This window comes from Diadema antillarum, unplaced genomic scaffold (assembly GCF_040938485.1).
Source record: "Diadema antillarum isolate AM-2024a unplaced genomic scaffold, OU_Dant_1.0 seq00001089_RagTag, whole genome shotgun sequence".
Lineage (NCBI taxonomy): Eukaryota > Metazoa > Echinodermata > Echinoidea > Diadematoida > Diadematidae > Diadema > Diadema antillarum.
The window spans coordinates 687,786-700,911 of NW_027271908.1; the positions used below are offsets into that span (position 1 = coordinate 687,786).

Below are 13,126 nucleotides of genomic sequence, written 5' to 3' on the forward strand. Positions count from 1 at the left end.
AATAATTCTAAAGAGGAATTCTAAGTTTATTTGATGAAACTGGTTTTGAAATGGCAAAGATATCCAAAACTAAGCAATCCTAATAAAATAGAAGGTGGGACCCACCCTTTATCAAGATCCGTTTGTTTTAATTTGTTTTTGGATATCTCTGCCATTTCAAAACCGATTTTCATCAAATGAACTTTGAATTCCTCTCAGAATTGTATGCCCTTTCATATTTCATAAAGGGATTTCTAAGTATCTTATAAAAAGTTAAAGGCTAAATCCTCACCTCAACCAAGGGGAATCATGGGGTGGGGAGAATATTTTGCAAAGCCCACATTTTCACAGATAACCCACTCTTCCTCACCTGTCAGGTATATGAAAACAGATTATATCCTCTTGAATTTCAAAATACATGACATCAAAACTCTTATCTGTAAAATTATGTATGGACATTCAAATTCATTGTTTTTGTGTTTACAGTACAATGGTTAATTTCAAGTTGCCTGTGCATTTACTATTTACATTTTTCCACATGCTTCTAAATCAATATAGAGATAAATACATTACAAATATAAAATTGGCCCCAGATCACCTCCCTCTACAGATTGTGACAAACCTCGGACTCGTAGGAGGATGTCCTCCCGCTCTTTGGAAGCATCGTTGGAGGCGATGCACGAGTAGTTCTTACGATCTTCCTTGGTGATCTCAGCGACTTTCAACCAGCTGGTAATGGCATTGTCAGAGTGTTCTTCCGTTGTGGAGCATCGATTGGCACAGGCACTCCCAATGTCTTCCCCGTCAACCTGCCACTCGATGTCGGGCAGGAAGACGGCGGCAGAGACGCGGGCTTCGCACTTGATGCGGGCGTCGGTGCCTTCAGTGAACTTGACTGACTGGGGAGCAGTGAGCTTGATATGGCCTTCAAAGTGATCAGAAAAAGACGGGATTACGTTTTTGGAAGAAAATCAGACCTTGGAAACCATCCTTGGCAATGAGTTGGTGCAAGTTACACAATACTTTTGTAAAGCTGTTGTTATTGATCCTAATAGAACATGCCACAGTTAATACTTAGTAGTTATTTTGCATGGCATGATGATCTTAAAAATTCTGTAACTTTCATTTTCTCCTTCCGATTTAAAAAGAAATCTTCACTATCACAGATGTTTTACTTTACTCCTCACTTAGCCGCATGTACTCGATCATGGAGTGAAATTTCCCAACATGGTTTTGCAATTTTAACATCTAGAAAAAAAGCAAGAGGAAAAAAAAATCATAATCCTGTCATCCTTTGTTGTCAGATGGTTATTGGTCATTACTTGAGCATGGGATGGAGTACAATGGATGGAAATACTACGGATGTTTGATTTGAAGAGTAAAAACGGGAATTTCCGTGAGCTCACCTCCAAGATTCACCTCCGCAGTCTGATTGCCTTCATCACCCAAGTGAGTGCAGGTGTAGATTCCCGCATCCTCGTCCGTCATCTTGCGGATGATGAGGGTGCCGTTGTCCAGCACCTGGATGTGACTGTCTTCATTCCCCGCTGGCAGGGACTCCCTTGCCTCCCCCTTGTCCATGCTCCACATGAGCGACCCGGCTGTAGCGTTCTCAAACGTGCAGGAGAGAACGAGGTCCTCATTCAATGTGAGCTCCGGCATGCTGGGATCGATTTCTAAGCTTGCCTGATGATCGGCCGTAGTTGGAAGCTCATTTCTATATGCTGCCACTGTAAGGAAGACATCACAGTATCATTGAGGCATTCCAATATTCTTACAACATCCTGGCCTATACATGCGAGAGATTTCATACAATATTCTATAGGCAGTATAAGAGCGTTGGTATGATGTACGTACAGCCATATTTATAGATGTACACAATTCCTGGATGGCATTCATAATAACATGAAGCAGTCTGTTTGCCTTCTAGGCACACATACATCTATGCCTCTCTTTATCGCTTTGGGCCATGTATGTGTCTTGTTGGTTCATATCTATTGCTGTGATATCTAAGTCAGAATAACAATAGATATGATATCTTTGATAGATTTGCCATCAAAGCAAAGCATGTCACAACTTTACCTCAATAATCATCCACTGTTCAAAATGACAAGTATATGATATACATACATATATTGTGCTTTGGAGTTTTTATATATGAAAAGGTTCTTTAACGTGGCTTTTCTTTTCTTTTTCTTTCTTTTTTTTGGGGGGTGGGGGGAATTTTTCAGTAGCCACATAAGGCAGGTGACTACTATGGCAGGTTTAATTAACTGTAATTACCTGTAAACACCCAGAGCTCCGCGGAATACCTTAACCCAGCACCCTTGAGCTTGCAGACGTAGTTGCCGCTCTCCGCCACAGTAGCCTGCCGGACGGTCATCCTGCCCATGTAATGGTGCCGTTCTGGGACGTAGTGGTAGATGATGTCAAACCTGTGGTTGTTGTGGACCTCCATCTCTGTGCCATCGGACAGCACCTTGTACCAATTGAGCGGCCTTTCGCCGACGCACTCAAAGGTGAAATCATTCCCCTCAGGACCACGCTGGATCGCGGGCTCAACTACTAAGCCTCCAAATGAAAAATGGAAAATGTATTGTGTACATGTGTTTTAATATATGTCATGTGGATTGAGAGAATGCAGCAGTATTAGTAAAACACATCAGCGAAAGTTTGAGGAAAATTGGACGTCCATTCAAAAGTTATGATATGCATTTTTGAAGTTTCAGTGGTGCCAATGCTGGATGAGAAGACTACTACAGCTTGTGATGTAGAATAATATAAAGAAAATGAAAATAAAATTCAACATACTTTCACTTTTCTCACGTAACAAAAGAGCATGTGACTTCCCGCATAACAAAACAGCACATGACTTCCCTCATGCAGAAGGCAGGGATAATAGTAGTACCCTTAACATACATCAGTAAAAAGTCAAGGAAATATGTACTTTTTTTTCCAAAAAAAAATAGAATTCTGTAGAATGCTCTATATTTCCTTCGTATCATTCCATGCATGTGACATCATAAACAGGTAGTAGTCTTCTCATCCAGCAGTGACCATGCAGGAAATTCAAATAGTCATAACCTTTAAACAGATTGTCTGATTTTCCTCAAACTTCTTCCACTGATGTGTTCTACCGATATTGCTGCATTCACTCAATCATCATGTATGTGATATAGGCCTACTAAGATGCATTTATCCTTTAAACCAAATAATTTGGCTCCAAAGACAAAGCATGGAAATGCAAATTGTACACAAACAAATACAAAAACAAACAAAGTCATAATTGGGAAAGTTTTCAGTAAAGGACAAATATAATCATTGGTAGGCTACCTACACACATTATGTAAACAAACTGCCGAAAAGAAAAATATGATATCTGGGATTGTGCCTGGATATGATGTAGAGATAGCGTACTACTTTTGGCAGTCAATTTGGAATTGTCTGTGGTGTTAATATGATCTCACTTTTTACTTGTTTGCCTGAAATTTGTTCTTGTTTAGGGCTTATTAAATGGGGTGTAAAATGTTTAATGAATGCTCTCACTATCACTCAATGAACACATATTTATAAATCTCTCTCTCTCTCTCTCTCTCATATATATATATACCGTATGTCAAAAAAAAAATTACGACGGGACCCTCCGCAATGATATCTTTAAAAATATTGAATCAATCTAACTACAAATTCAGGGTATGAAACTATAACTCATTGCCCACATCTTACAGAAAACCCCATTTGATTTGCTTCAGTGGTCAAAAAGAAATGAGGAATTTTGTAGAGGATGTCGGGAATCTCTTCCCTCCAAGTTCTGTCTATTGTATTCACACACAAGATCATCGAAGTGCTACACTTGGAAGAATCAGACTCATGACATGCTTTACAACAATCCACATTTCTCTGTGACCGCTTTAATAACCAAATCGAATGGGGTTTTCTGCAAAATAGAGCAAAAATGTTATATTTTAAGACTCTGAAATAGCATTTAGACAATTTAATCATATTGGGTATTATCAATGCAAAAATCTGATTGTACTTTTTTTGGGGATGTACTGTATATATATATATATATATATACACATATGATACTCATATAATTATATATTTACATACAAGAGAATATATGTGTTATATCTAATGAATATACATATATATATATATATATATATGTTTATAACTATACATAGGTATATAGATATTGATTGATTAGTAGATATACATACATTACATGTATATATGGAGAGAGATATGCATCATATTTTATATGTTTGCAGACAAGAAAGAGCCTGAAGAGAAAGAGAAACAGATTCCTGCTGCATATAATATTAAAGTGTCTTTAGTTCTCAAATGGCTAACATAAAACTCATAAATGATAATCACGTATCAGAGGAAAGTGTCCATCACCAATAAAAATAAGGTTACACAAACAGAAGAAAAATTAACAAAATAAAGATGCTGCATGTTGGCATGGATTATTCAGGAACATGTAATATATTTTCTATTGAAGTAATGCATATATGGTGACAACCATAAGTGCAATTAAGACAAGTATATACAAGAAACATCCAAATAGCAAATGCATGTTGTGTCACACTTTTGGATATAAGAAAGAAACATGTGTGAGAGCTGCTAAAGTAATAGATGGTGCAGATCAAACAATAGAATGTGGCATGAAATGTGACTAGATAGAAAGAAAAATGAAAAAAAAAACACCCCAACAAATCATTGTGCACATCGTATATTCCATGAATGTCTATTGAAGGCTTAGACGGGTGTATTATATATTTGCTAAATGTTGCATGTGGCACGTACAGGCATCAATTAACAAATATTTTATGGTTTCGCCTGTCCTGTCCAAGCTAGGCCATAATATAAAAATATGATCAAAAGGTTTGATTATATACTGGGCCCGGGCATCGGGCACCGCCAACGTCACTAATGCCTCTGCTCTACGCATAGAACCATTCGGCATTGCAAATGTGAGTACATCTATCATGTGTATACAGACTTGATGAAAGCAGAGCTCCGTAAATGTCAAACGCTGTGCATGTAAAGGTATCCCCATCGCAGCTATGTCATTTACGCCACACGATAAGGTCAGGTGCTCCGCCGATCATCTCAGCTCGCTCCTTACTGCATGCATCTACGTGTGTATTGTACTCACCGTTAGATGCTGTGCATATTGGAAGTGCGAAATACATCAAAATCACCGCGATGAATCGACCCGCAAATCTTCTGAAATACATTGTGAATCTTAACTTCATTTACACAAGTGATGAAAAAGAGAGAAAAGTGCGTGGAAACCGCGATTTATGCCGGTCGATTAGTGGAGTAGATGGAGACAGAATCCGAGTGCAAACGAGGATGAGGTAGTGTGTGTGTTGGATGCTACTGATGTTCACATCGCCGCGGAGATCCTCCCACAGCACACAAAAGTAGCCACACATTCTCTATTAACCGCATGGATACGTGTGTAGGCCTACAAATTGGAATTTCGCCAACTAGCCCAGTTTCTGGGAGTGTCGCAGGAGCTACGTAGCGATGAGAGAACAACTCTCCAGCCAACAACTCTCAAAACAAGCCATTAGCAGCCGTGCTCCCTCAAAAGCCGGTAGAATAAACTTGGATCCACCCCTTTATTATCATCCTTGAATGAACAGACCCTCTTCGCGATAAAGTATCTCTGTATATTAAAAATGCATGACAGGTTACACATAATACGGAGTTGCACTAGCCCCCTGACTTAGCTTTTGAAAACGAAGATTACATTGCATTCCTCTGTTATTTGTTCTTTGTTTGTGTGTTTATTTGTCTGTTTTCTTCTGTGTTTTTTTTATTTGGCGAGGTTTGTTTCGTTTCTTTTTTGTTTTGGTTGGGGATCGAGGTGTGAGTGATCGACATGGGGCAAACTATATCTATGTTCACGGTTTACGAATTTGCAAAATGCATGTACAGACAGGAGCTTGCCTCTCTCTTTTGGAGGGGTGTACAACACATTTTATTTACAGTTACAAAATTACCTCTCGCGGATGTATAGCCCTGCTCAACTTTAAACCAAGTTAAAAGAACCGGTTTACCGAGGGGTCTTTTTATAACTGACAACAAAAGCGATCAAGATATTTTGCATAATTGCGGAGTGGCAAGACCACTCCCCCTTCCGCTGACCGGAGTCAGTTACTGTTTGTCATCATGTTTGTCATTATACTGATGACAATGATGACGACGACGACGATGATGATGATGGTGATGATGATGGTGGTGGTGGTGGTGGTTGTGGCTTCTTGTATACCACCGGGGGTCCCTCAGTCATGACATTCATTTTACTCCTGCGACAATTGTTCCCATAAAATATCTGCACGCTTAGCCAAACATAAATCCTACTCACAAACATAACGCACCCTAGCCCTAATCATAATACTCACATAAAACTATAACACAAAGCCCTATCACAATCCTCAAAGTCCTTGGAGATTCTAACTAGACCAGAGCAAGTGTCGCAGGAGCAAAGTTGTGTCACCATCGCCGGTAGCCGCCTTTGAAGGGTGCTCGTTATGGCGCTTGATCTTTGTCTCCAACTTCGACTGTTTAGTCAATGATGTTGGGATATTGATTTCAATTATCCCGAGTCAAGGACTGGGTATTAATGCTGGAAAAGCGTATAGAGAGTTAAAGGGATGATATAGTTTTGATAGAAATGGTTATTCAGGTTTTAACTTTTAACGAGATGATTGAAAACCACTAAGAGCATATATATATACAATTCTAAGAGGAATTAAAAGTTTATTTGATGAACATCCGTTTTGAACTGGCTGAGATATCAAAAAACATAGTAAAGCAAAGTAGTTCTAATAAAAGATGGGACCCACCATTATTAAGACACCATGTTTCTGGATATTTCAGCCATTTCAAAACCGATTTTTGCCAAGTAAACTTTGAATTCCTCTAAAAATTGTATATTTTTTTATATTTTCCTTATCTGAGGCACTTTATTTTCCCACATAACTTCGCATAGTTACAATCACTTTATCCACAAGTATCCAAAAGGCACTCAACATAATCATTTTGACGGGGAAAAAAATAATTAAAAGGTACATCAATGATACCAACCAAAAGCAGTTGCGTATATATTCTTCTTAATCCAATATCATCAAATCTTGTTTAGTTGCACTTCAAACTGATATAAAATCTTAATTCCGCTTTCAAATCTTCTCCTAAATGGTGTACATTGAACAAACATTTGTTTTTTTCCTTGCGTTCTCTGACATAATTCCTGTAAACAATGAATTGGGCATAATTAAAAAAAAATCAACTAATTTCATCTTTTTCTTACCTATATCATATCCGAGAATAATAACTTTTTCATTGATATCAATTACAAGATCGAAAATATTTAGAGTTAAAACCGAGATCACTTTCCAATACATTTTGATTTTTTTTTTTGCATTTCAGCAAAAAATAACAAGTGGTTTCTTCACAATTACATATAATACACAAATTATCATTCAAAATTTCCCGTTTAAACAAATTGTCTTTACTGCTAATGGGCAATATTCGATGAAAAAGCTTGAAATTAAATTGCTTTATTCTATTATCATTAATCTCATGTAACTTATATTGCAATACCTTTTTCCAATCAAAATCACAGGGTAGATCCAAATAACCTTGCCAGAAGTATAAACACGAAGGTTCTTGTTTTTTCTAATGCAAAAATTTATGATAATGTTTAGCTGACGTTTTCTCAACACTGATTTTACCACCTGTTGACACCTCAATAGCATCAAATTTTTCTTCTTGCAGCAGTACAGGAGTTTGTATGTTGTTACGTAACTTATCCAAACAAAACCTGGGGAATGTTTTTTCCTACTACTACAATACACAATACACATGAGGCGAGCAGCTGTCTATCTCGGAAGGTTTCATTTATGGATGTAACGTCTTTCCACTCCCCATATAATCTGTTTCACTGTAATAACATTTTCCTTTATCCAACTCTGGAAACATCACACTTCATTTTCATATCTAATATTACTATTATTCCAAACAACTTCTTTCTTTATATCCTTAACATTAAACATATCTATGTACTTTAACTCAGACCATGAACAGAAAAAAATCAATGTAAAACTCAGGTATTTTTCTCCTTCTTCATATTTCTAATATATCATTTTTCTTGCAATTAAATTTCCAACGCAAAGGCATTCCACCAATTTTCTGGGTCCAATATTGAAACAAACATTCGTTCCCCAGAAAAATACTTCTTAATCCATGATAAACGGAGAGATAAACATTTTGAAAACAAATCAACCATTTTACGTCCTCCTCCTGTTTCAGGGTTGCAGCATACAGTGCGTTTTACCTTGTCCCGTTTGAAATTCCACAAAAAGGAATACAATAATCTATTTACTAACCTAATTATTTTTAAGGGCACAGGTACTGCTGTAGCTGTGTATACTAACTAAGATGTAACTAATTGTGTTTAATAATGGTCACCTTTCCATACATTGTCAAATTTCTCATTCTCCATAAATCTAACGTATTTTTTATTTTCCCTATTTTGCCTTCCCAGTTAAGGATTTCAACTTCTTTGAAGCATTTCCCAATACCGATACATTTTATGGCATCCTCTGTGAGATTTAATTCTCCAATATTTTGAATATCTAAATTCAGTCTCATAAACTGAGATTTTGACCAATTAATTTTGGGGCCAGCATTTTCACCAAAAATTTTTACTTTTTTCATTACTTCTTTAAAAGAATCAACTAAAATTGTAGTATCATCAGCAAATTGAGTAATTCGAATATCTTTATACTCATTTTCTGATTCGATATTAGGTTATGAATACCTTTTATTTTAACATTCTGCTTTATTTCTGCTGCTAAAATTTCTGCAACAATGATAAACAAAAGAGCTGATAACGGACATCCTTGCCGCACACCTATTTTAATAAAAAAATTCTTCAGATATCCAACCATAATTCATTACTCTACCATTAGCATTACTGTACAACGTTTTAATCCATCTAATGAAGGATTCTTTAAATCTTAGTTCCTTCAACAAACCAAACAAAAAATCATGATTAATAGTATCAAATCCTTTCTTGAAATCTGATGACATAATGACAGCGGGTGTTTCAGTACGTTGACAATAATCAATTACATCCTGAACTGTCAGTATACACTCTGATGCAGAACGATTTTTCATAAAACCATATTGGTCCTCAGATATATATAATACAATGAATTAGTAATTGTCAAAACACGTCAACTTATAATGTATATCAAGCAACGAAATTGGTCGCCAATTATCTAATATGTTCTTATCGCCTTTTGTATACAAGAGTGTTAGAATATAGCTTGACTTTGAGAAAAGGACAATTCTTTTTTTTTTTCATATCCCTGATTCAAGCTGTTGATTACCATCTGTTTCAGGTCCTCCCAGAAACATATGTAAAATTCTACACTAAGACCGTCACTGCCAGGTGACTTATTCAAATGCATAGATTTTAGTGCAAACCAGTATTCATTTTCTGTGAGTTTTCCCTCGCAGATGTTCGCATCTTCCTCACTCAAAACATTAAAATCTAAATTACTAATACAATGTATAGTCTTTAATGTCAGTCTTGGAATCGTCTGTTCCATAGAGATTACTATAAAAATCATGTATCTTTTTCAAAATCTCTTCAGCTTCTCTAAAGATCTTATTATCATTTTTGCAATACAATTTATTTCTTTTTTCTTACCCTTTGCTTTTTCAAGCTGAAAACAAAATCCAGATGACTTCTCTCCTGACTCAAGTCACCTTACCCTTGATCTAACATATGTACCTTTACATTGATATTCATACCATCTATCTATATCTCATGTTTTGAGCGATTAATCTTATCTAAGATCATCAATATTTTGATCTTCATAGAATTGTATATGTTCTTTAATATTTTATATAAGAAGTTTCTAATTATCTTATAAAAAGTTTAAAACCAGAATCCCCATCTCACCCAGAAACATACCATCCCTTCAAGTCCTCATGTAAATCATGAAGCATGATAAAGAATGTGCATTTCTGATCCATCGCGGGAGGGCATTCCAAAGATTGAGTCCTGAGATGTAGAAGGCTTTGTCTTCTCATGCTGAGCGGCTGATCGAGAAATTCCTTCAACTGAACTTGGTTCGCTGACTTCCAGGCTGCGTGCTGCACGTTTGATGCTCTTATGAGGTTCGAACCCGCACGTGTGCAACCTCACGTCTCTGAGACGTCGCCTTAAACCTCTCGGCCATACGTCTCGACGTATGGAGATTTGCCATCAAACGCTGTGGAGACAGCGGCAGCCAATGAATATTTCGCAAAATGGGACTAATGATGGTGAACCCTCTTCCTTCGAAGAGTCATTAACCGTCCATTTGCATAGATACAGTCAAACCTGCCTGAGCGGCCACCTGTCTATAGCGGCCACCTGCCGTATGCGGCCACTGCCCCCCCCCCCCCCCCGAGAAAAGCCCTGTTAAAGACCCTGTGCATAGCGGCCACCTGTCTAACGCGCCCAGCGGCCACAAATTTTGTCTCCCGCGGTAGATTTTGACCTGTCTACAGCGGCCACAGACCCATACTTGATGGAGCCGTAGCCGAACTAATAATTCAGCGTGTTTTCTGCTTTGTAGCCGTGGTATAATCATTCATGGGCAACGTTCAGTCATCGCCACTGCTGCATTCATCACTCATTCAGTCATGATAATGCACTATAGTGCAAAGCTTTCTTCACGACTGTACACATGCTACTGTGCAACAACTTGATAAACACCGGCATTGTTCAATGCGTGAAACACACGTGAGCATACGTATACACAATTACACATACATGTACAATGTAAGTAGGTCCTACTTTATTTAGGCCCTCATACAACGATGATACATGTACATGTATAGGAATTGCACACAAAAGTCGGATAACCTGTCTATAACGGCCACTCTTTTCGTCTTCCTTGGGTGGCCATTATAATAGGTTTGACTATTATTTCCATCAAGATGTGCGACGCGTTCCAGAATTTTTCGCAAAATACGATGTTCACAATATTCAGGTGAAAATCATCTGGAACGTGGGGATGATGCAAAAGAGATCACCGAACACCTTTTATAAATTCTAGAACACTGATCTGACGCGCAAAAGTATTGATGTAGTCTCGCAGTATTTATTCGATATGCATGACTGATTGGTTGGTTGATATGGAGTACTCGATTAACAGGATTCCAAACACATCAACACAATATTGATCAGATGCTCTGTTTAATGGTACTAGTAGGCCTACTTGTTTTAATTTCATTGTTTTTACCAGTATTAGTGGTTACCTCATTATGGCGTCATGGCGATGAGATAGCGCAACGAGCATAGTGAAAATGGCCTTACAGCAGTTTTATGTGTTGATCATCCACCAAAGACTGGAATCTTTACACCAAATGGATACATTGTGTCCACCCTTCTGATAGCGGACCTCCTCGCGTGTCGAGATTGTACATTAAAGGGATGGTACAGTATTGGTGGAGATGAGAATTGGGCTTTTAACTTTTTGCGAGATACCAAAAAAACACTTATGATATAGTACAGAGCATACCAGTTTAAGACGAATTCAAAGTTTATTTGATGAAAATCGGGTTTGGAATAACTGAAACATCCAAATACAAAGTAAAACAAAGCGATCGTAATAAAGTGTGTGTCCCACACTTTATTAGAATCGCCCTTTTTTTGGATATCTCAGCCATTTCAAAACCAATTTTCATCAAACAAACGTTGAATTCCTCATAGAATTACATGTTCTTTCATATTTCATAAGAGGTTTCTCATTATCTCACCAAAAAATGTTGGAAACCTGAAATTAGGTCTCAACCAAAACTATACGATCCCTTTAATGTGTTTTATGAAAGTAACGCAAGTGCATCTTAGAAGTCGACCTACATGTAAATTCAAGGAAGTTCTGTGCAAAGCGAAATTATTCTAAAAATGCCCCATCACGGAAGGCCTATCTCAAAAGAGCCTTCAACAGAAAAGTTTCGCTTGAAAACAGATTATATAATTTTCATGTTCCATATGTTTCTATAGTATTTTCATCAAAGTTATCGACGGTTCTGCATGATTTTACAATTCTTTTTCTGTTATATTGCAGATTGCCTTTGAATATTTTACTTTTGACTGCCCTTTGTCGAAATACGATTCATAATCGAATCAAATTATTCGTTGTGATACCGAAATCATAATGCATTATATCAACTTTGTTTTGATTAACATGAACACGGAGAATTTCACTTAATGACAATAATATAAAGCTAGTAAGTAGTTTTTTGGGTAGAGATAAGGCATGTTTTGACTGCATGACTTGCTTTAGATCTTTAGAGTGAATTTCTGTAAGAAAATCCAATATGCCATGCTCGAAGCTACCATCAAAATTTTTAAGTGCTAATTAACTTTAATGGAAAAAACGGAAATCTCATTTCCGTTGCATTCTATTTCAAAATTTACATGATACCATGTACGTTGGTTCAGTGTGTCTACTAAAATTACTAGGGGATACTTATGGCATTCAAATGAAAGAAAACAGACACTATTTTTGAACTGCTATCTCATGGCTTGAATGATCTAAAATTTTACATGACATGATTTATTTAATCAATATACACGTCATTTGATTAATTTTGATTAATATCCGCAGGACGATTAAATAGGGGGAGAATTGCGACGACTGGTAGGGAGTCTATTAATTCCGGCTTCTGCCACACGCAGCCAATCAGTGTGTGGTAAACACTCGCGGAGACTTTGAAAGGGATCGACAATAATGCGATTCAACCTGCAAACAGGATCATCGTGTGGTGGTGTTGGTGTCGGTTCTCGATCGCACGAGCATTGCTCGCACGGACTGTATAGTGTATGCATGTGCGGCTAGATCGGTCACATTCCGGCCTCTTCCATGTTGGTGTGTGAGCGTACAGCTCAAATCCGGCCAGCCAGTTTGTAACTTACTGTACAACTTTGTCTTTGACACTCGGAATACAGAATTTCTTTCCCATATTCCGGATTCATCATACATGGGATTAATGTCTTAAATCCGGTCAAGAGGTCTCATTAAATCAGCAGTAGTCAGATGACGTAGAAAGACGCATATCA

The 13,126-nt window shown here is 37.4% G+C and overlaps 1 protein-coding gene across 1 annotated transcript; it reads right to left on the reverse strand.

Moving 5' to 3' along the window:
- Positions 1-272: 272 nt before the first annotated feature.
- On the reverse strand, positions 273-1,693 carry LOC139743505 (limbic system-associated membrane protein-like). The gene is made up of 3 exons (XM_071653985.1): positions 1,386-1,693; positions 602-904; positions 273-349 (listed from the first exon to the last, which is right to left on the reverse strand). Exons 1-3 carry the CDS (start codon positions 1,639-1,641, stop codon positions 273-275), a joined length of 636 nt encoding a protein of 211 aa, XP_071510086.1. The 5' UTR covers positions 1,642-1,693.
- Between the last annotated feature and the right edge of the window lie 11,433 nt (positions 1,694-13,126).

Coding starts and splice junctions, on each gene's coding strand:
- LOC139743505 (XM_071653985.1), bottom strand. CDS start 1,641: ATGCCGGAGCTCACATTGAATGAGGACCTCGTTCTCTCCTGCACGTTT. Junction 905..1,385: donor TGCGGAGGTGAATCTTGGAG/GTGAGCTCACGG, acceptor ATCACTTTGAAG/GCCATATCAAGCTCACTGCT. Junction 350..601: donor CATCCTCCTACGAGTCCGAG/GTTTGTCACAAT, acceptor TATACCTGACAG/GTGAGGAAGAGTGGGTTATC.